General features: G+C 32.4%; 1 protein-coding gene across 1 annotated transcript; it reads left to right on the top strand.

The window, feature by feature from the left end:
- The first annotated feature begins 2359 nt into the window (after nt 1-2359).
- On the top strand, nt 2360-25667 carry LOC138314260 (calcitonin gene-related peptide type 1 receptor-like). Its single transcript, XM_069254505.1, has 13 exons — nt 2360-2505; nt 11784-11872; nt 12103-12604; nt 13731-13846; nt 18011-18102; nt 19071-19221; nt 20058-20208; nt 20921-20981; nt 21280-21361; nt 22439-22521; nt 23915-24050; nt 24398-24439; nt 24982-25667. The coding sequence occupies exons 2-13, from the start codon at nt 11786-11788 to the stop codon at nt 25393-25395; spliced, it is 1917 nt and encodes a 638-aa protein (XP_069110606.1). The 5' UTR covers nt 2360-2505; nt 11784-11785; the 3' UTR covers nt 25396-25667.
- The last annotated feature ends 312 nt before the right edge of the window (nt 25668-25979 follow it).

Here is a 25979-nt window from a genome sequence, read left to right as displayed (position 1 = left end):
CTGAGTGTTAAACGTACACGAAATAATTAATGTAACCTTTTTTATTTGACCCAAAAGTAATCTGGCCGTGGTATTTATTATTTACAAAAGTTCCTCAAGCAAACCCAAGTTAACGTTTTTAGAAACTTTTAAGGGAATCAAAACATACCTGGAAATGGTAATACATGTATTCTTCTAAATGTATATAATTTTTCCCCCAGATAAATAATTCTTAAATGTTTGAAGAGAATATTGATGGAAATTTAATAATTTTTGTAATTATATAAAGAATCATAAAAAATGATATCTCAGATTCTGACTGGTTTTATTTGGTTTGATAATCTATCAGTGTATTTCTAGGCCAAGTTTGGTCTCGTCAGATGGTAAAACTCAATGGATATTACCTTGTATTGAAACCGAGTGTTAAACCCCTGTAATGGTTATCAACTACTGCTTTGATAAACATATATCCGCCGTAATGGTACTGTGGATGGTTATGAATTTCAACACGCGTGTTTGTAGTGTATAGTTAATACTTTGAGAGGCCAAGTTATTATCATGTTGAAACAGAATAGAGAGGTGTCTTATAATAATAACGAGTGGTTGGTTTTACTAATTCCACTATTACATATGATTAAACAAGAATCAAAATAACCTTGCACGCTTATTTATTTATACCTGGTTTTGACTTAGTGTATCTAAAATGTCTTACTCGAAATAATAATAATAATTTCTTACACCGCCGTTTAAGTTTTGTAACTTTTAAATAGACCTATAATTATGTCTATTATTCAAAGTCTCTTTACTTTGTATTTTGTTCAAATTTTCCTTGTAGCGTTACTTATATTTGTTGATGATGTTTTGATAATGTTAAAATGTTTGATAAAATTAAAATGGTTTCATAATGTTAAAATGGTTAAAGATTTTTTTATGATGGCGTTACATGCAAACTAATTTTATTGTGAATTAAGTGTATTCATAACTAAATCCGAGGTTTTAATTGTTCCTTGTACTTCAATCAAGAATTTTCAAAGATACGCCACGTAAAATATTCTATGAAATTGATTGGTTTATCTTGCGATGGAAATTCATGGGGATGTTATTAATTATTTGGTAGGTGGTTTAAAGCTATCAGCCATACACTGGGATATAGCGGGGTATGATACCACACACCTTGGTATGGGTAGAATCATTAGTTGTGTATCCCCGATATATATATATATCGATCAATTTAACCCAGCATTAGATAAATCAGGATTTCGACACCCGTCATGATCAGACTTCGTTTACCAATACTGAGTGTCACAAACCTATCCAGCGACCTTTCCTTAAATATCCTGTAAGAATTAAAGTATCATACACAGACAGAGCTATTGGACAACTTAACTTAAATTCAAAGCCTTTTGATTAATCATGTTGACCCATAGATTTTAAATACCGAGAATGTCAAACAGTCCTACTCACCACAAATGCCTATCTCAACTAGGTATCAAAGCTTGGTTAGTCTATAGCTAAAGAGTATAGTTTAACATCAATATATATTAGAGAGACAAACTTCTTTGACGACATTTTTTTGTTCGTTTTTGTTTTAGGCATGAAAAGCAAAATGGGCTTAGATTTGATAAGATCAAAATTTGTTTGATGTATTTTTGTCTTTTCAAAACATCTTTGAAAATTTGATATACTTACATATCGGGGACCTACAAAAGAATCTTCATATATATATATAATAAAATATAATTAATGGAAAAAACATTTATAAATACTTGACTTGAATTGAAACTATATTGATGTGATGGTATTGCGTTTTATTTGGCTTTGACGTATGATATCCAAAGGTATTTCAATACACACTTTTTCAATATTCAACTGACCTTTTTTGTTATAAGCAAAGTATTTGATGCAATTTAATATAAAATAAAGTTTACATAAAATTGCTGAATTTCATTCAAGAGTAGATATATTCGTTTATTATTATAGAATATGGTTTTATTTTACATGTTTTAAAAATATCTTTCATAGTAATAAAATAAGAAACTTTGGTTGCACATATAACATTCTTCATTAACTAATGAGACGTTATGTGATTATACAAAACTATTTCACTTTTTGTCTGCGTATCATCCCGGGTAGTGTTCTTTTTTCAGTAAGACCCTTTCTATTATACTTAATATCTGTAAGTCCTTTTCAAAAGCTGGCAAACAATCACATTTCCATTAAACTCTGGCAAAGTAGGATATTTTATTTCATTGATTTTGGCAAGTTCGGGTTATCGAAAGACAAGAAAGAAAATGCTTAAAATATCCGTGAAAGAAGTGACCCCGTATAAGCTTGATATCGGGGGTCACTGCGACGTTTCTTGTCGTGTTGATATGAACGGTGCAAACACTGGTTATCGCGTACAGTGAAAGCTGCCGGTAAGGAGAACATGTAAACATGGAGTCCGGCGTCTCCCGTATTGATGAAAGGAGTGAAAGTATGGAGCAGACGATATAAACCCTACCAAGATATAGAACAATCACCCAGGTAAAATATTACAATATTAACTTGCTTATTTTTAGAATATTTCGTTCGTACAGATAAAGTCAAAGGAACGTTCTGCAATATATAACATTTATGATTATAAATTGATGCAAATTATATGTATACAAATATACATTAATGTATTTTGTGCCTGGTCCATCATAAGCAATGCAATGTTTATTTTTTATTTTGGCATGCATTGTAGTTTTAGTATGCTGAATGCTAATACAAAAGAGAGACAGTTTCGTGTATGTCGCCATGTAGTACCTTTACGTCATGATAGCATGTTGTTATCGCAAACGAAAATACGAGTTTAACGCATCAATGTACTTGTTCCTCAGTGTTAACATCCTTTTAGTAGTAATGACGCTTTTCTGTAGGTTTAAACCAAATTTTTAACTCATTGTGGGTTTCTCATTTGACCTTTATTCTGATAGCATGTTGGACATCATAGTAGCTAGCCAAGAAATCATTTTATACCACAATTGCAATACAACAAAATGTATTACCAATTTGATTTAACACATAAATCTCTTTTAGTCTTTAACATAAATTGTACAAATTCAAATATAAATTATTGTAGATCCAGAAAATATTTCATATTACCTAAAGAACAAATACGCTTATTCACTGTCACCAAGTATAGTTAACGAAAGTCAATTAGCTTATTTCCTCCATCTTACTATAACTAGTATTCAGCTGCAAAGTACAAAGATATCGTAATTATCTGATTTGTACTTCCAACAATAGACGAAAGTCTGCGAAATATTTTTAATGGGCGATTTGATTTTACATCAAGTCAAATATGCGTATAAAGGAACGGCTAAGGTCGATTTTCAGTCAAATTACTTCAATGTTTGAAGAAAAAACGAAGCATGTGTATAACTTCGTTAAGACGAAGGTTTAAGTTAAGGGAAAATATCTGACCTTTCCTTCCAAGTGACATTTAGGAATATCCATTATCCTATTGTAAGTTTTGTAGAGAGTAAATATATACAATGTGTTGTGGTTCTTGCGTAATGATGATCGGTTCCTCATAGCAAAAAATTTGTAGTTTTTTCCTAATGAACTATTTCAACATATGTATTTTGTTTTTTTATATATTCAGCAGCATTATTAAAAAAGCATGTATTTAGTATTGTCTTTATTGTTTTTTTTTTCCAAAAAATATACAATAATGATTCACTATCCTAAAGACTTTATTAATGGAAATAGTTCTTTAACTACTAAAAGTACCTTTTTATATCAAAACAGTAATTGTGTGAACAGGAATGTTTCCAAAGCCTCTGTAACACATGTCACGTTACTGATACAATAAAATAATTGCGGACATCTTACAATTCAGCTTGGTGGCACATTTTCAGATTTAAAAAAAAATCATAATATCTACTTATCAAACTCCACAAAAATAGTTAATCGTTACTGTATTTACTGGTGGTCATTTGCATGAAGTCAGCTTAGTCAAAATATATACATTATAAACAGATATCGGTCGCAATTTTGGCACCCATCTTGGAATACAGACTGTTAATACATCTACATGAATTTAGACACTACATTGTACTATTATGTATAAATATATGTTTAAATATTTACCCAGCTGATATAGAATGTGGTACACAGCTAAAAGACGGTGATTTCGGCGATCTTTATAACAACCAATATTGCGACCATCAAGGGTCATTTTATTATTCTTTTTTTCTTTTTTTTTTTGGGGGGGGGGGGTGGGGGAGGGGGGGGGTCATTTTGTCATTTTGTCTCTCTTACATCTTAAGTCATAACGAAGTCATATAGAGTTTCATGCTATATAACTAACTACAGTATATAACTACAAAAAAAGGTTATGTTTTGAATGCCATATAGTATTCTGGAACATCCTTTATAAATTTAAATTGATTTTGACGTTTTTAAACGAATGAAATCATTTTTATCATATTTCGAATGATGTTACATGCTAGGAAATCTGCATAAATTAGATGGTCTTTTACATAATGACCAAGAGGAAAATATCCTTTACATCTTAAAATTCTTATGCTGAAGCGTCTAATAATGAAAAAAGTAGAGACATAAAATACATTAATTGAATGAAAATTCAAAATAAATAGATGCATTGAAATAAATTAATATATTAATTATGCAAGTTAACCACATAGGCTCATAAGCGATTTTAATCAAATTTCATGTACATTATTTATTGAAGTTCAATTGTCCCTTTCTTTCATCGAAAATATCCTTTCCGGCAAAATACAATAGAAACTTTGAGATCGCTTTAGTTTTTCTGTTAATGCCAAAAAACATACTTTGTCTGTAACTTAGCTAGATTTATTGAAATATTACAAAATGATTGAAGAATATAAAAATACCGTGTAGTTGTCATCCATAAAATATAATGATATTTTAACTTTTAAATCGAAACCAATCATGAAAAGTCTTCACAAAAAGCCACATTTGAAACGTTTACCTTTAGATAACTCTTTAATTAATTCATCTTAATATTTAGGATCATCAACATCAAAATAAAATCACTTCGATGATAAAATAATTTTGGTAAAACTCATGAAAAATATACTGTGAATTTCATTTTAGAAAATGCGAGAAAATTGTAGCGGAGACATATCATAATTTTGCTTTTAATACTGTAATAATAAGGCTTTCAACCTATTAATTGCATGGAATTGGATAATTAATCACAATAAGTACCTTAATGGGATTTTCTGAAGATCCTAACATCATTTTTAAATTTAAGTATAGTTATAATATTCAACAAGCATATTATCTGTTTCTCCATCTCTTTAAAATGAAAACTATTCAGCTATCTTCTACGTTTAAATGGGAACTATGAATTTGGATGGATTAGATATAATATTTATTCCAATAACTCATACTTCTGAAACTAATGCACTAACTGAACCTGGTAACTTTTATAGATAACTTTTGTTAGTTTTTCCACCTGTTAAAACCTTATCATGATTATACAATCCTAGGTGTTATAAAATAGCGTTGATATATCTAACAACCAATCCGGAGTGTGTTTACTAAATGACCGACTATTAGTCAACACTTAGCGCGTGAAAGCCTTCCAACACATTAATTACACCCCTGACAAATCCGCTTCCATTGTGGCTCCCTTTGATGTGATGCATTTTCTGCAAATAACCTGCATGTGATTAAGAGCATGGTTTACTGACCATTTGCCTAAAACATATATTAGGTAACACCCTTGATGGGGCGTTGCTCGGTTCTAAAACGATTTTAATTGAAGACCTGTTATTAATTCACAAGAAGGCAAGCAGCAGTGTAACATAAGTGACCTTATCATTGAGTAATCGGTCCGTTTTAACACTTTAAAACGCTCTGACGTTATATCCCGACTTTTATACATTCGTCCGTTAATCGAAATATTCCCTATAAGACAGTGAGCAATGTCGATAAATATAAAATAACAAAAAAAATGCACCCGGACCAAATTGTTCAAAAGGCGATTAGGCTATTCACAGTATACCGACATTTTCAAATCAAGATAAAATCATTTCTGGTAATACGAATTTTATAAAATTTAACAAGAATTCTAAGAACTCCATTCTTTATTTACTTGCTGATTTTAGTTAAGATATGATTAAAAATTTTGCAGTAAATGAGAAATGAAAATTTCAATAATCATGAGATTAAGCTAATCATGCTTTGAACATCCGAACCATGAATTAGGCGATTGAGTTTAATAAGGTTTTTATATATCTGTACACTGTAACAACTAAGGTCATATAAGATATGGTTGGTTTTATTAGTTCGATGCCTATGAATAGTCAGGGTCATTAAAAGATGCTCCACCGCCGACGAATGGTAAGTATTCTCTATCAAAAACAGGAGCTGATGATTTAGCATTTTCTTCAATTACAAAGATTACTTACTTTACACCATTATCACCGTTGAAAAGCTTGAGCTTCTTGTGGAGGTCTTGTTTCTACGATGTTTCCAAATTACAAGTAAAATAAATATATAACATATAAAGGATAGGCTAAGGTTGAGTTTCAGTTAAATTATTTCAAATTTTGAAGTAAAAATGAGGCATGTACGTGTTTTGTTTCTTTTGCATAAAATGATTCTAAAACTACTGGAAGTATTTTTTATATCAAAACAGCATGCTATAACACAATAGATGTCACTCAGTTTCTCTATTCTCTTGTTTTAAATCGTTGTTGCAGTTATGTGGAATACATATCTCAATTTAGGGATATGGTGTACATGCAGGAACCAATATGATTTAGAAAAGAGAATAGACGTTTAAATAAGGTGTTGCAGTAAATATAAGGGAGGAAAAATCCAAAAGAAGCATGAAATCAAACAACACTACACTCCTTTAAATAACATATGGAATATGGATATAACAATAAATAATTATGTATATATTATAAGGACAATACATGATTGTTTATCTGGTGTCCGTATCTACATTGTAGTTGAAATACAACAACAATTATTATTTACAATACTAGTATTCTTTACCAAATGTAAGAAAGAAAGCTAAGATGTAAATTAAATAACATGTTCATATCAAAACAAATTAGATAAATACAAACTGTATTGATAAACATTAATAATTTAATTAGAAGGACAAATTCGGACACAAATTAATGGTAGGTAACGATACAAAAAAGTGAAGACGACAGACAGATAAACAAAACAAACTACAATGTACACAACATGTATTGACACACAAACACATGGGATGGACAGGAAGTGCAGACAGACAGACACTGAAAACTGTAGACAGACAGGATTGAACAAACTAACAATGCATGTGTAGTGTCAGAATGACAACTGGTAAAATGGATGGACATAAGGACAAAATAAACAGACAGAAGAAGAAAGAGGTGGGACTACTGTATTACCTATGTATACACTGTATTACACAACGACTATCATATTTTTAGAGGGATTTCATAGCTAATGGGAAAAAAGAGAAAGAAAATAATGTGTGATCAGAGACCTCCCAAAATATTTGGTGCTTTGCCAGGGTATGGATATATAAACTACGGATATGAGGAATTTATCTAAAAAAAAAACAAACAAACAAAAAAAACAAAAACAAACAAAAATATCATATTACTAGCAATGGTAACCATTTTTTCCAATCATTTTCAAATTTCTTTTGAAAAGTATCACTTTTATTAAAAACTATATATTTCTGGATACTATAGTAATCTTTTATATACACATTTAAAATTTCATTTATATTGAGAGTTTTATGGAGAGATTTTGTTTTGTAAATATAGTGCTTAATAATAAATAAGATTTCATTATCAGCAATATTAGCATGTGGTGAGATTACCCCCAAAGAGAAGTGTGTCTTTATTCATTAAGAAGGGGATAAACAAGATTTCAAGTAAATAATCAAAATTCTCAAAAAGTGTTTGGACTTTAGTACATTCCCACAGACAATGTACTAGTGTTTCTCTTTCCCTGTTACATAATGTACAAATTGGACTAGGATGTAAATATATTCATTTCCACATTTTATCCATATTTATACAGTAATGTATTAGTGATTTCCACTTCCCTGTACCCTGTAGAATACAAAGTTCTCCTTATCCAACCTAGTTTTAGAGAGTCTATGAAGGTTTTCACATCTATCATTTTCAGTCCCCTTCCTTATAGTTCTGAATAATAACATCTTTTTTTATTTTATGAGATTAACTGTCCAAAAGAAATTCAAATAGGAGAGAGTTTAAATTTGAAAGAAGCTTGTCTGATGGGTAAAGTAAAGATTTAATTATCTTGATTCTTCCTATTGGAGTTAGTCTACGTCTTTTCCACATGTTAAGTATTGATTTTAATTTTACAATTTTTTTATCAAAATTCATTTTTGGAATCTCACTAAAATTGACCGATAACTCAATTCCTAAAAAACAGAATTTATTTCTACCCAATAAAAGGTTATATTCCGGAAAAAACTTTTCTTCGCTGTACTTTTTGCTTCCTATCCATACTACCTGTGTTTTGCTGGTGTTGACATGAAGTCCTGATATATTAGCAAAATTGTTTAGTTCATTTATTGACTCAATTAATGATCTCTCTAATCCATCTAGTATCAGGCCTGTATCATCAGCGTATTGTAAGTTCAAGATGTCTACATTATCAATTTGGATACCTTTTATTTCGATTTTTAACCTAATTCTAGCAGCTAATATTTCGACGCAAAGTATAAAAATGTATGGGGCGATCGGATCCCCCTGACGACAACCGCGCTGGATAGAGATGGGTAAAGAAGGATTTAATATAAAATAATATTCGGTAAAAATCAGAGCAAAAGCGAGAAAAAATGCTTCCTGTGCTGTTTTCATAACCCCAATTGCTAGAATTTGTAAAACGAAATGAAATATTTGCTATCAATAATAATTAGAATCAAATGTTTAGGTAAATTGTAATATTATTTAACCCAAAAGTATACACCCTCTAGATAGATAATTTCTCTTAAACAGTTTAGTTAAACCAAACATTGCGATAACATCGCGATAACAGATGGCAGAAATGAACATATTTCGATATAGGTTAAACATTTGAGCAATCGAACCTCGTGCCGCAGGTATCATTTTCCGCAGATGCAATATTATGGTTTTCTGCTTACATGCTCATTCGGATACCCTCTAAACTATTAATCTCTAACCCATTTTTTTTTAGATTTCTTTAGGCAAATACCGTATAAACGGTGTATATTTTCACGGACCAAAGTTTTAGCGATTTGATGACAAAAACGAGAAAATCATATGTTAGCAATTGTATATATATATATATGGATTTTAAAGGCAGATATCATTCAACCATTTCTCATCATTTCGCGGATCAAATTTTCGTGATCCTAGCAATGTGCCGCGAGGTCGCGAAAATATCATCCCCGCGAAAATAACCGGCTATAAAGCCTGTGTAAAATTATCTATATACTGATATATTGATATATAGCATGCATATATTAAACCAGGGATTATCTGCTTAATAAAAATATCATCCATGGCCAGTCGGACGTACTGTACACTGCTATCTTAAACAGGTCCCAGACACATGTCAAAAAAAACGTTTTTTGTTTAACTACACATGTAGAATGATTTCATAGTATCTGTAATTAATCACCAGGAAGTCTATAGGTTGTTTAAATCCTCTTATCTCCATATCCACATCATTTAGAGCTTTTTACCTCTTTCGATGGAGACAGACATCCGATTCACTAACATGTCATATTACAGGTAAAAATGAAATGTACATTTCCAAACAGTTCATTTCACAATAAGACCATATTGATAGAAGTAGTCTTCAAGATAAATAAATAATATATGTACGCTCTTTTTATTATGTCAATAATATATATGTACGCTAACTTTTTATGCCTTATTAGAATGAATATAATTTCACTGTTTCGTTGGGATCGCTGTTGTACCGAAACATTACCACCAGGACTCCAGCTCTGGACCGCAATCCTATGTGGATGTCACATGCCGATTTTTCTTCGGGTACTCCTGCTTTCCTTTGTCCTCTGAACATGGCACGTTCTTGAATGACACTGACTATTAATATGACGTTCTACATAATAAACTAATCGAATTATTGCTACAATGTATGCAATGTATCTATATGATGTACGTGAATATTCATAACAAGGGCCGTCCTTAAATGACTTTTTCGAGGCCGCGGTGGCCGAGTCGTTAAGATGTCCCGTCATATTACCACAAGCCCTCCACTTCTGGGATGCGAGTTCGAACCCCATGTGGGGCAGTTGCTTGGTACTGACCGCTGGTCGTGGATTTTCTCCGGATACTCCGGCTTTCCTCCACCAACAAACCTGGCACGTCATTAAATGACCCTGGCTGTTAATAGGACGTTAAACCCATAAAACCAATAAATGACGTTAGCTGTTAAACGAACGGTAAACCCAATCAACCATTGACATATAACAGGGGAGATAATAGCTAGAGCGTTTACCCGACTGACCAATCAGGATGTCGTCTCTAGGTGTATTATTTGATATTTTATGAATGATTTGAATGACGTTCAAAACAATACACAGTATACCTACAAGTCACTGTAGTATCATACTGTCCCTGTCCTCTCGTCAAGTGTCACTCAGGCTTCTATATTTGGGATTATATCCCTGCGCGGAAGTTTAATTTCTGGCCTTATCGTTCATGGATTCCGACGTTGTGGTATTAAAATAACAAAATAGCTAAATTTGCTTCTGTTTACCAGTAGATCCGGATAACCTCGCTGACACGAGACCTCTAACAACGTTCGGTACACGTGCACCATTGTTTTATGTGGTATTTCGTTACAGTTTCGTAATTTATCAAACACACCAACATGCCTAATCGTAGCGAATGTCAAATTCAAATTGACAATGGATCCATATGGTCTGAAAATATAGTTGAAGGTATCCTTTAAGTGCTGTCTGCTTTTGGTTTTAAAACAAGGTGTTATTGCCTACATTAGATTGGTCATAAAACTGGGTCACAAAAGTATTGGTTGAAACAATCACGCGTGTTGGGTCATAAAATGGAATACAAGGGTAAAGTACGTTTTAGTCTCACCTTCGTTGATTGTGACGTCATATTTTGACGTGATTTTTGAGACGTGACAATACCAGATGGTAAGACTATTCGACGGTAAATCGTGCTTTATATAGGTCGTTTGGATATCTTGAAACCCCGTATTACTATATATTCAGTCTTGCAAGTAAAATATATTACTCGTATCTATAATTCTAATGCAGATTCTCTACAGCAATGCAGTGGAACTCCCTGTCCCTTTCAGATATGCACATTCTAGATATATTTTGAGATTTTGACTCTGAAAATGTATATTTACCAAACAATCTTATATAATAAATTGAAACCTTAAACGAGCTTTTTTACTTCATCATTTACATAAATATCTGAATAACGAGTGGTTTTACAACACCCTATCTTCTTAAAAGATTTCAGTGTTGTATCTAAGTTTCTCATTAAGTTTCAGTACACCTGACGGGGTTTTCGAATAATTAAAGTTCAGTTAAATTGTTTTCCAATGGCATAATTCCGTCCTTGCATATTATAGACTTATCGCCCTTGCGAGTAGGTACACGTATCGATTGTGACGTCACTACTTTGTTATCAAAATTATGTTGCGTTTATCAGGAAAGTATGACGTTACACTCATAACAACGTGACGTAACAATTCGTACAACCCCACAAGGGCAGATAACTCTGTAATATGCAAATACAGAATGCATTCACATTGTGTTGATTTAAATTATTCAGTGATGTTTTTGCAAAGACAACTCAGAATGGGGACAGCTGGAAACCGACGATATATTCTCTGTCAAGTCATTTTCTTCAGTTTCCTCAAGGTATGTTCTATAATCCAAAGTGGATAAACGCTTTTTGCATAACACATTTGTTAGATCAAATGCATTTTTATTTTATTGATGACTATTATATTCTTCATTACATCATACATAGAAACAGTTATTATCATTTATCAGTGATGTAGTTTTCTCTCTAATTTATTTTTTTCATCATCTGTTGACTTATTGAAGTTAATTCTAAAAGAAATAATCTTGTTGGTTTTTTTCTTCAGTTGGCCGTTTCCTTGGATACGACGAAAACGAAACAACCTGTAACAAGTCTAGATTTACAACCAAAATATTGCCGAGACCGAGGTTTATTCCGAAGTACATATCACTACCGTATCTCTACCTGTTCTGAGTGCTATCTATACCTTTTTATAAGGAACCCTGTATTTCGGACAGGAAAGTATATCTACAAAAATGAAAGCATTACATATCTACTTAATAAAAAAGAAAGGATTTATACATTTCCCGACATTAACAACAAGACCAGTATGAATGAGGTGTGTAGGACGATCACTGGCGAGCAGTATGACTGCAATGACTGGAGTCGGTGTTGTTCAGACGCTTGGAAGTGTTGTGAAAAGCAACTGGAAAATCCTAGAAATCCCGGACATGCGCAGTGTCCACAGACGTGGGACGGGTGGACATGTTGGGATTATACGGAAAAAGGCACCACAACAAACCAAGTCTGTCCATCATTTTTGAAATATATTATTTTGGAGTTAAAACGTAAGTAAAACGAATTTTATATCGAAATTATCGCTGAAATTTTAATATTACTATCATGAAATATATTATTTTGTAGTTGCATCGTAAAATAATCTTTTTATAATACACATGAATAGTTTTCGTTAAAATTACTTTTATAACGAAAATGTAAGTTTATTGTTGCAAATATCTGCTTATTGATCGAGTTATGTACGCAATAGTGGAAACATTTTTATAAGGTATTAGTTGGTAAAAGCACAAACAAGCTAACCACGTGATAGCAAAAAAAAACAAAAACAAAAAACAAAAAAACGAAGACGATAGAAGGGAAATTTGTACCGTATAACCTCTCTTTAACGTGGGACAAAACATTAGCGGTTTAGGTATTTTAGCGGTTTCAAATGTTTATGATCATAGAAACGACCGGCGAAATCGCGAAAATATCATACCCACGAAAACGACCAGCATTAGTGAAAATACATTGCTATTATACGCGTAATGGTTTCACGAAGCGATTCAGCATGATTAAAAAAACACTCGCAACTGTCCCAGCATGCGTTTAGGTTGAATTCTTAGTTTTTGGGATTTTTTTTGATTTTTTTTTTTTGAATTATTCTCCGTTAAGTATCTATTTTCAATTTCTATTAAAGTCCCATTATCATGGTGTTTACTAACTTTATAAAAAAAAATATGACCAGGAATAACCACGTATGTTATCATATCCATCTAGATTTGTTAACGTTTTTAAATGACGTCTAACAATACTCTTGAAAATCAATTAATTTTCGCAACGATTTTTTTTACGTTTTCATTCCTTAATATTATTTTTCATTTCGTGAATGCAGTTAAATTATTTAGTATACCTCCACAGCGAAGATAGGAGTGTACTGGAATAAATTTGTCTGTCTGTCTGTCCGTAGAAAAAAATGTCCGGACAATTTCTCCTAGACTACTGGAATATATCAAATCAGAAATAATTCCATTCACCTTTGAATATCAATTGTCATGTTTTATATCTTCCCGTCTACGTTTTAATAGATCTGCACATTGGTCTGAATCGATATGTTATATAAATATGAATGTGTATGTGTTTTATCTTCGATGATATTTTGAGATTAAATAATTTAAAGATTGACTTTGATTCCAGCTAAGGTAACTAAACAGTGTACCATAAACAGTACGTGGTGGGTAGACCCTACGTCACAGATGGAGCGTTCAGACTACACGACGTGTGTTCCTGCCGAGTACCGCAGTCTTCTTAAGGTAATCATAGGTTGTCATCGTAATAAAAACGTTCAGCATATCAAACCAGTATTCTCAGGTAATGATAGTTTGGGATCGTTATAAAAACGTTCAGCATATCAAACTAGTCTTCTTAAGGTAATCAAAGGTTGTCATCATTATAAAAAAACATTCAGCATATCAAACCAGTCTTCTTAGGTAATGATAGTTTGGGATCGTCATAAAAACGTTCAGCATATCAAACCAGTCATCTAAACGTTATCAAAGGTTACCATCGTTATAAAAAAAGTTCAGCATATCAAACCAGTCTTCTTAGGTAATGATAGTTTGGGATCGTCATAAAAACGTTCAGCATATCAAACCAGTCTTCTAAAAGTAATCGAAGGTTGTCATGTTATAAAAACATTCAGCATATCAAAGCAGTCTTCTAAAGGTAATAAAAAGGTGTTCATCGTTATAAAAACGTTCAACATATCAAACCAGTCTTCCTAGGTAATAAAAGGTGTTCATCGTTATAAAAACGTTCAACATTACAAACTAGTTTGCGGAACACATAAGTGGTGGTAATTAAAAGGACAAAAGAGAAAAATCAGTTTAGTTTGGTGATTAACCATGGTCATTTAAGGACTCCATCTTTCGTTAAATTGGTTTGAGAGGCTGCGGTATATTCTGGTACATTAATAGCGGAACTCCTGCTCATTTTATAATGTTATCTCGCTGAAGTATACCGCGAGAGACACTTAATAACACACACCACCGGGTCATATTATAATTACAACGGGCAAACCAGTCGTCCCACTCCTTTTATGCTGAACGCTAAGCAGTGACAGAAACTAACACATTTCTATACAATGCTGTGTCGCGGCCAGGGGACAGAACCCGAAGCCTTCCGGCCAGAGGCGAGCGCTCAACTAAGCAGATATAAATCATTCGATGTAATTTGCCTTTAAATGTTACAAACGTGTGTTACAACAGCACATGGCTATAAATTAATGTGACATATAAATAATTCAATTTAACGCCAGTTCATTTAGAGTTTACACTGTTTTTGAGTGTTAGAGATACAAAACATTTTAATATATAATTAGAATTATTCCTGTTTAACGATGGTTTCTATTTCTTGAGATTGAACTTAATTCTGATTTAAATTATGTGATATTCATACCTGTATGTCTGTGTGGTTTTCCAATTGCAAATTCCTATCATAATTTCCTTTATTGCCCTCTCTACAGTAACCAAATAAATCGGCAATATAATTTCATTGCTGCATTAGATATCAACATTCCTGATTCTATTGAAACTTACCTCTACTGTTATAATACTCGATATGTCAACTTGATATTGAGTTCATTTTAGATTTATTCATATTCAAGATATTGTGAATAAAAAATAAATTACGAACAATTCATTCGACAATAGTTTCATGATTTATATTCAACTTGTGAGATTCATCTTAAGTGTTTCTTCATAATGATCAATGCTATACCATACAGCATATTTTTTCTAGTTGTGGATTTTATGTTTTGTACTGTTATTCATGAAATGACCAGGAGAGGGTTCAATTGGCCCTGGCTATGCCTAATTCACTTTGCATTAACATCTTAACAATATACAAGTATAATTCAATTTTGCTTGTTACGAATATTTCCATTGGCTTCAAAATTTACTTTATCAGCCCAAAATGGCGTCGTCGTTTGTAACGTTGCTTCTGATTGGCTGATATGTCGGCGTAGTGATTTCATAGACAAAAAAGTCCCAAAATGAATTTTTAATATTGAAGAGATTATCTTTAGTAAATTGAATTATAAGGATTAATTTGAATATATTTTTTATGTTATGGAGATATAACACAAAAATCTTGAGTGTACTCTCATCATAAGCCGCTTCGCGGTTTATTTAGAGTACACTCAGATTTTTGTGTTATATCTCCATAACATAAGAAATCTATTCAAGTTAATCCTTAGAAAATGCATACCTACTGGACCGATGATATCAGATACTATTCATAAAAAGGAACATTAAGGTTGTTAACTTAATTACTCTCTCGATTTTGTAATGTGACCCTCTGCGCTGGTCACTTTAATGCAGAAGCCACAGAACCTCGAAGTTGTGGTTACTATGGTAAAACTTCGCGTTAAGTGGGTACATGTAATCGTACATATATTTTAGTGGTAATCTTGTTTTAGCGGTTTATACGTTAGAACGGTTGCACTAATTTGAATATCTTTTTATAACCATTATATCGTGAATATGCGAATTTCCGTTGCTCTAAAATTTGATCGCGCCAAAATAAGCATACCTGAAGATGAAATGAATAATTTTGACATGAAAAATAAAGTGCTTAGAAATAAATGTGTGATATGAAGCTACACAAGTTTGAGGTAAAGGCGATTAAAGATGCTCCACCGCTGACAAATGGTATTTTTTCACTATCAAAATTAGGAGCAGACAATTTAGTATTTTTCTTCAGTTACAAAAAATACTTACTTTACACCATTACCAACATTGAAAAGTTTGAGCTTCTAATTTTACTTCAAGTTAAAGAAATGAAAAATAATTAATTGCATCCCGAAAAATTTCCGTTGCACTTTATCCTATATGGAATGAAGTACTAATTGCGCATGCACCAAAGGCAAAATGAATAATTTCATATTATTTTTTGTGTTAATTAGACATATATATACACGATAATAACCAATTATTGTTCTGTTCAAATAATGAATATCATTAATGCTCTGTCGGCGGGGGAGCATCTTTAAACTGTACATAATATTAATAGCACGTCGGAATGAACGTTTCAAGTACATGTAATAGAAATAGGGGGAAACTTATAGGAAAAGAAAACAGGAATAATTGATTGATTGTGACTTATGATTATATGTACGTCATTGTGGTATATAGCTATGTAATCGATGGATCTGTATTTAGTTAACGTGAGTCAGTAGCGAATGCGCCCGGAAGTGTGTGTATATATACAACATATGTTGAGATGTTTCTTGGGCGTGCATTGGAATGTGAGCAATGCAATTCACAGCACATATGTATATCTATCCATTCTACATCGTGAGTAATTACCTACATATGCCAACATGCTTCTGTACAAACTCAGATACAGTTATGGCCCTTGATGAAATAAAACATCTTTAAAGATTAGCAAAGTAAATGTAGCTTTTTGAAAAGATAAAATTACGTAATAAACAGTTCAAAATATACAGAACAGTTTTTAATATTTTTTGATGCTAGAACCTTGTTGAAAACTTTATGATGAAAACTATAAATAGACATTTTCGTGTGTATGTATGAAAATGTAGCATTACCAGCTTTAATATGCGTATTTTTCTCCATGGTATATATACCTCATGGAGACCATCGACTATCGGGAGGTCCGATGCCATTGGATAATGCTTATCTGTTAAATTGAATGGAACCAAAAATAGTTTGTATTCTCCCAATGGTGTACCTTGACTTCTCTTTTTATTTAAGCATTGAAGTCACTATTTTTTAATTTCATCGGGGTATGATAGAAATTTTGTTTGCAAACTGTGTGAATCCGCGTAGCGATTCTCACAAAAGTTTGCAAACAAAATTTCTTTCATACCCCGATGAAATTAAAAAAATAGTGACTTCAATACTTATAATTAATTTCCCAGGCTACTTTATGAAATGAAATACATTTACACGTACAAATGTACGATTCCATTGATTTCTTCCAAGGGATTATTTTTTCCGAATCAATACGCAACGTCAATGTTTCTATTGTGACGTCATAATAACGTCGGGATTTCCGCGCCATTCTCGGATATTTTTTTCATCGTGGAATGAAAAAAAAATGAATAGACCAATCAGAAAGCCAGTGACAAAGAGAAAATTAATTATCACCAATTAATTTTTTAAGTTTTAAGTTAATTGGATAACGATGAAAACATTTGGTATGTAGTATCCAAATATCTACATTGCATTTAGAATTTAGTCGCCTCCACTTATCATATACTGATGGCATTTAGAATCATTAGCGAGTACTAGGATGACTCATGTATGGACAAGTATTGTGCATTTTACTCGATATTATTTTATTTTAAATGTCTAAACATTTATTTAACCTCTAAACTACTTTTTGTAATACTATAATGTATTTTCCTGCAACATCTTGTTTTTGTTACCATTATGTATTTTTTTATATTTCAGACATACAAAAATTCAATAATTGTGGGAATATCGCTGAACGCTTTTGGGATACTGCTCCTTATACCAGCGATACTTGTCTTTCTATTTTACAGGTATGTTTATACAAACTTTATTTTCAATTTTTAATTAATTTATTTGATAGTCTGAATTGCTTCTTTATTTATTTATTTATTTATTTATTTTTGGGGGGAGGGGGGATGTTGTGAAGGGCCAATGGGAATCGGTCTTTTCATGAACGTTATCAAAAACATTCAATTTTATAACCAACCTTGAATTACTAAAATGCAGATTACCGTGGCCAACAAATAAAGATAATTGAGACGTGGTATACTTGAATGTATTAGTTGGTTTGCTAATAATGTTTAAGATTTCATTAATATCTTGTATTGTTGTATGATCCTGTTCTGACGTTATAGTGCTGACCCCGCGGTATATTGCCAAGATATTGACCAGTATACTCAGGTTGTTGCCTTTACACTGGATATCCTTCTGATATATCAGAGTTACTTCCCTTCATATTTCTCCGTCAGACGGAGTATAGCAAAGGAATGCAGCTCTAACAGATAGAGCTATTCCCCTCGGTATATTGCCAAGATAATGGCCAGTATACTAAAGCTATTGCCTTTACACGGGATATTCCTTTTGATATAATAGAGTTACTTACCTTTACGTTACTCCGTCAGACGCAATCGGATCCCCTCGGAGAAATTTCCGGTAATCTTCGGAAATATATATTTCCGAAGATTCACGGAAATTACTCCGAGATGTCGCGATTGCGTCAGACGGAAAATAGCAAAGGGGGTGTAACCCTAGCTGATCGAATACTGGATATTGAGAAAGGGCAACATTAATCAAGTATGAATGCATAGTTCTTTTTTGGAAATGTCATTAATTGCAGTTTTACTGTATCATGTCGCCACTTACACAACGAAGTTGATACCGAGTAAAGTTAATGTAGTTATTCTTACAATACCAATTTACTATTATTAGCGATGGAAAAGAAGATATCACAAATTAAAAAAATATGCAAGGGTTATATGCTTGTTTTTTTACATTACAGACAGCTTCGCCGACAACTGAGGATTCGAATACACATCCACCTGTTTACTTCACTTCTTTTATATGGGATTATATGGATGTTCTGGGATGTTCTCGTCAAATACAACCGCCTGGTTAACGATGGAACACACTCTCTTGTCCATACTGACCAGGTAGGTGTGTCGCACACTGATCTGTCAGTTATACCAAACATGTATAATGTTAGGATTCTTCTAGTATTTATTGGACTAAATATTGTGAGAATGCAAATAATTTGTTGTCTATTTAATATATTGCTTATCCATATTATTTGACGTGAAAAAAATTGACGAAATAAAATTTAGGCATTTTTGAAAACAGAGAAAATATGCTAAAAGTAATGCCAAACTGTAGTATTTATCGGAGTAAGCATTTTGAGTGTGCAAATCATATGTTCTCTGTTATACCGGGTGTGTTCGATATTTGACACAAACAACTTTAGGCATTTCTGGGAAAAAAATGCAAAAATTAAGAAGAACAGCGGGAGCGTCATGGAATAACTAGATTGATGATAAAAAATGTCGTACACTGGTTATTTTAGTCACTCACAAATTTCGCCATTTTTACCCAAAAATTGAATATTTAGTTTTCAACAATCCATATTTTTTGCCATTTAGGCTTTATTCAATTAAAACCGTTCACTCTGTGTCAAATGTTATGTGGATCTTGTCTAGTAGCGTTGATATATCGCAGTAAAGTCGAGTTTGACACTGACCACTGTATCGACAGTATAAATACAGTGTATGTTTAAAACAACATGGGTAATTATATATTTCTTTTATTTAATATGACCAATGTTTGAATTGGACACGGGTTCACCGGCATGCTTATTTCATACTGTAATGAAAATATTTACGCAAGTTGTCGGATGCTATAGATAAATGACTGCACAAGGAATCCAAACTCCGGCTTGTTAATATCAAATGATAATTTATCCTCCAATTGGTGATTTTACACATTCTCATTACAGGATAGCTGTAAATTGTTAAATATCCTTCGTCGATTTGCTCGGATAACACCATTTTTCTGGATGTTATGTGAAGGATTCTTTCTCCACACTTTACTTATGAAGGCATTTGAGCCTCCTAAACACATAATCGGATACTACTTTGTAGGATGGGGTAAGCATGTGAAAATAAACATAATACATAGTACAAGATAAATACAAAATAGTTTTATTTGAACTACACAAAATTACGGAAGCCCGGAGGGACTTTTTAGTTATTAGTTTTGACTTAATAGTAAGTTGAATATCTTGGATATTATGCATAATAAAAAGAATTTTAGCAAATTTCGTAGCAAGAATATGACCTAAATTCGGGTCGCAAGTTTACTCAGCAATTTTTACTTTGACAGAATAATTTACTTTGAAAAAATTATGTGTTATCTATGTTACAGTAGTCTTGTGAATTCCATAAGATATTCATTTAGATATCTTATTAAAAGTGTATATGGACAAATTCATTGCTAGAAATATTTATTTAAACACTGTATATTAATAACCCCATTGTTTTCATGTCTAATATAATTAATGTCTCATCTTCACTTTCTAACAACGCAAATACAACGCATACGAATAAAATAAAGTACTCTCTTAACGAAAAATAAATCAGTATGTTTTCAAACAAAGTTGGTTATAACGAACCTCAGAAGAAGAATAAAATAACTTTGTTATAAGCATTATTTGTTATACACATAATGCAAATATAATATAGGGACCTTGTTAGGGAATAAAAATACCTACCTACGTTATAACTACGACTTCGTCATAAACGTGCTCGTTATAAACATGTTTCGCTGTATACTAAATGTATTGCTTGTTGTAAATTGCAGGATGCCCTGCTTTTTTCGCCATACTTTACGGGATATTGAGAAAGACATTGGCTGATGATCAGTAAGTTCGTTGTTCTACATATGTACGACTCTTTTTGAGGACCTACTTTCGTGCAGAGATGTTAAGATGTAAAGTGTTATGTAGCTTTGCAAATATTTTTTAAATGGAAAAATGCATGACTACAACAATGGAATGAAGATGTTTATACTTGTATTGAATGAAAAGAGACAACAGCATGTAACATCCATTTCTATCATAGGGGTTTCATTTTCAAAACCTCTGGTATTTACGTTTTTAATTTCAATTTACATATTACTTAGATAAATGGAAGCATTAACCATATTTTTTTGTTTAAAAGGTCATGCTGGATCCAGCCACCAGAGGGAGCCACTGGTGGTATTGAATGGATAATTACAGCTCCCATGTTGATATGTATAGTGGTAAGTAAAATATTTCGTATGATCTTTTTTACATGTGTGGATATTTGTATCATATACTAGAATACATTGCAATGATACAGTATATAGTTAAATTTATTATTAAGCATACACATCACATACAGTCACCGATTTATTTTAAGGATTAACTTGAATAGATTTTTTTATATTATGGAGATATAACACAAAAATCTGAGTGTACTCTAAATAAACTGCGAAGCGGTTTATGACGATGGTACACTCAGATTTTGTCTTATACCTCCATAACATAAAAAATCTATTCAAATTAATCCTTATAATTCAATTTACTAAAGATAATCTCTTCAATATTCAAAATTCATTTTGGTACTCTTTTGTCTATGAAATCATTACGCCGTCATCTCAGCCAATCAGAAGCAACGTTACAAACGGCGACGCCATTTTTTCCTATATGGGCTGATAAAGTAAAATTTTAAGCCAATGAGAATGCTCGTAACAAGTAAAATTGAATTATAACGATACAAATCGCCATATACAGTAGATAAGCCGCGGTTTGTGATGCATTACAATGTGATTTCAGTTTTATAGCTCTACCACCACAATCCAATCCAATTTCTTGAAGTAATTTTACTTTGACAATAAAAAAAGTTATATTTTAACCTAATGAAAATACTCGTTGGAAGCAAGAACACATGATAATTTATTAATATAAGGTGATCACAGTTAGTTTCTATATGTCTCCTTGCGATAGCAGTAACGTTTCCGTACTTTACAGTGTAACCTTACTAAAATTTACTACCGAAAGCACATTTTGCTATCTCTTGATCCGGTCATGTTATACCGATACTTGGCTAATCGACTAGCCGTCCGATTTACGTCTTGCTGATTAATAAGTAGAAGAAGCAAGTTTATCATAATTTATGTGTTTTATTGTCTATGAGTTGAATTTGAGACTGTCATACATTTCGTGGTATAGATCACTCTTTTCAATACAATTCGATGTAAGATGTAAGGGAATAACACTGACTCGCATGTATACTAGACAAAATAACTTCGAGTACAGCAAACAATATATTCAATAAACTCCTAATTTCGTTTCAGATAAATCTTTTCCTGATGTTAAATATAATACGGATAGTTATCAGACAGGTATCATCTCATCCACGGGAGCCAAGAAGTTACAGGTAATTCATATGTTTCGCAGAATTTTCCCTGAACATTTAAACAAATTGAAATCGGTAGCGATATAAAGAATCCTTATAATGGGAATAAAATAGCTGCCGCGGTGGCCGAGTGGTTAAGATGTCTTGACATATTACCACAAGCCCTCCACCTCAGGGTTGCGATTTCGAAACCCATGTGTGGCAGTTGCCAGGTACTGATCGCTGGCCGGTGGTTTTTCTCTGGTTACTTCGGCTTTCCTCCACCAACAAATCTTACACGTCCTTACATGACATTGGCTGTTAATAGGACGTAAAACCAATAAAACCAAATAAAACTTCGTTCTAGATATATTTTCAAGATATGTGTTTTCAAATTTTACCATGAATCAACGGTGTATCAAAGACAAATTATGCCGTCGCGAAAATTAGACTTGAAGGTGTCTGTAATAAAAACCGAAACTGTTTGCATATAGTTTTTTTTTTTTTTTTTTTTTTTTTTTTTTTTTCATTTGTAAAATCAACCTGTACACTGGTTTAAAAGACTTAATGAAGCAATTTAAACAACTGTTTTAGAGCTTAAAATGGCACGGTGCTTGAAACGGTTTGAGGCTGTCGAAATGAAACGACTAAATGGAAACAACTGTTGTTTTCTATATACTGAAAAGTACCATCTTTACTACAAATGTACTGCATTAACACGCAGGCTTGTTTAAATTATTCTTCTGAACATACTGGCAAGTACATTAAATTGCACATGCCAACTTGGTAGCATTATACCGACAACCGGTAAGCAGCTATTCAAGTCGCGTTAAACCTGAGCTAATGCAATTAGTTTGGCGGGGTATACAAAACACAGTCACCATAGGGTCCTCTCATCAGAGAAAGGATAATATTTCATATTTAGTCGCCTTTAACAGTCATGCAATGACAGCAATTACCGCTCTAGTATCGACTGTAGTTTTAACATTTACCAATTTGTTGGAACTATGAAGCTATTACTATTGACCTATATTTACCTATTTGTTGGTATTATTTACCTATATTTACCTAATTATTGGTACCATTGACCCATATTTACATTATTGTTGGTACTATTGACCTATATTTACCTAATTATTGGTACTATTGACCTATATTTACCTTTTTTGCTACCTTTGACCTATATTTACCTCATTGTTGGTATTATTGACCTATATTTACCTGCCTATTTTTTGGTATTTTTGACCTATATTTACCTAATTATTGGTACTATTGACCTATATTTTCCCTATTGTTGGTACTATTGACCTATATTTCCCTAATTATTGGTACTATTGACCTATATTTTCCCTATTGTTGGTACTATTGACCTATATTTCCCTAATTGTTGGTAATATTTACCTATGTTTATTTATTTGTTGGTACCATTATACAGACAGGCGATCAAAGCGACGTTTATACTGGTGCCATTATTTGGAGTTCACATTTTCTTTATCATCTATCTGGTACCACCCGATCAGAAGGCATTCGACTTCTTTCAGATGGCATCCACAATTGTATACAATTCACAGGTAAACATTTCTTATAGGTAATTTTTTGCATTTCGTATAAATTAACAATGGAACAAATCTAAAGGTAAAACCCAATATTTTTTTCCATTCTTAAACTTTTAATAAATATCTGGAGGAAAAGTTCAATTAAAGCGTTGCTAATTTCACGAGAAGTCTATCTGTCTTATCGTATCTAAGATTTTTCTCTATCTGAGGTAAATCTCAACACTATTTACTGAATACAATACAGGAAACTTTTCTCCTTTATCTGATATCGGCGAAAAGCGTACCTAATGAGATCGATGTTTTGTATTGTTTATCAAACAAATGTAATAAAAGAATAATATAATTGTTCGATTTGTTTTCAGGGGATAATCATATCACTTATATACTGCTATTTTAACGGAGAGGTAAGTAGACCGATTCCATGATGAGTGTCACATTAAAGATCACGAAATCGTTGTTAACATCTTTGCTGTCCGTGATACTTCTATCTGTGGCTCCTGGAGCCTTGATCAGAACACGTGGGTTTGAGTGGTCGAGTGACTCGTCTTGTTTACTGCAAATATACATGTATGTAGGCAAAGACTTCCTCTTTCTGGAATGACTTGGGCGTCTAAAAGTTTATAAATAATTATTGTATATTTAACAATTTTCTATTTCATCAATGCCAATGTAAATGTAAATATTTTGACACGCATTGGCATTTAAAATACATTGTATAACCACCATATTCTCCTATTAGAGTCTTAAGTAATTGACAATATGTTCTTAATTAAAATTCAACGAATCATAGTTTTTTTTGCTGTATATATTTATATAAAAAGCTATATTTGTATTTTTGAGATGGCTAAAATAGACTTTTCCTAATGCCAAATCCGTTTGTTTTTTTCATTGAATGTTAACGTTCACAAAAATGCTTATCGTTTCTGTTGATATATTTGTTTTGCAGGTTTCATCATTAATCAAAGCCAGTTACAGGGTAAGACGTGACTCTGCTTTCATTGGCGATTCCAGAAGAAGTCTGACGTACCAGTCGAACCTGAGACGTCTTTCTAATGTGTCTACAGATATTCAAAATGGTGGCCAGCCAAACAGGACCTCTATCAGACGGAACAGCTCCACCACAAGTTTGTGTCAACAAGGAGAACAGTCCGACGACTGTAATCATATACGGTTATCTGTGATAAGTGAAAACGGACATGTGAATGAGAATGGACATGTTCATAGTGATACAAATATATGTGAAACTGACAGTATTGGTGACAATGGGACAAAATGTGAAAATGGGAATATAGTAAGTGAAAACGTGAAAAATAGTAATGGATATGCGAATCATACAATTACTGATGACAAAGATATGTGAATATCGCATCATAATTTAGTTTTGATATTTGTAAAATCACTCTTTTTATGTGACATAGATTTGTTGAACCTTCTCGGTATCAAGCATAATATTAGGGATAATATCGTCTCGTTAAACAAAATAATTTTGATAACAATACGGATTCTTTAAAATGTTTTACAGTATACAATACATTTCAATTGGGATCCGTTAGGGTTTACAGTGTAAACGTATTCAATAAGAAATATCACATGTGTATGTTTACTATAATAAATATTATTCTCTGATAAGAATTTTCAGTCTATCAATCATTGACTTGAAAATTTACGTTATCAGCCCCTAAAGGACAAAATGACGTTGCGATATATAACGTCGCTTTCGATTGACTGAACAGCGGCGTAATGATCTCATAGCAACAAAAAAAATCAATTTTGAAATTTGAGGAAATTATTTATAGCTGATTGCATTATAAGAATTCTTTTGAATATATGTTTTATGTTATGGAGACATATAACACAAAGATCTGAATGAACTCTGATCATAAACCGCTTCGTAAGAATACTATCAGATACTTGTGTTGCATCCCCTTAACAATTATATCCAAG

This window comes from Argopecten irradians, chromosome 2 (assembly GCF_041381155.1).
Source record: "Argopecten irradians isolate NY chromosome 2, Ai_NY, whole genome shotgun sequence".
In the NCBI taxonomy this organism is placed as follows: Eukaryota; Metazoa; Mollusca; class Bivalvia; order Pectinida; family Pectinidae; genus Argopecten; species Argopecten irradians.
This window is presented reverse-complemented; position numbering and strand designations above follow the sequence as displayed.

Coding starts and splice junctions, on each gene's coding strand:
- LOC138314260 (XM_069254505.1), top strand. CDS start 11,786: ATGTTTTTGCAAAGACAACTCAGAATGGGGACAGCTGGAAACCGACGA. Junction 11,873..12,102: donor TTTTCTTCAGTTTCCTCAAG/GTATGTTCTATA, acceptor TTTTTTCTTCAG/TTGGCCGTTTCCTTGGATAC. Junction 22,522..23,914: donor CGGGAGCCAAGAAGTTACAG/GTAATTCATATG, acceptor ACCATTATACAG/ACAGGCGATCAAAGCGACGT.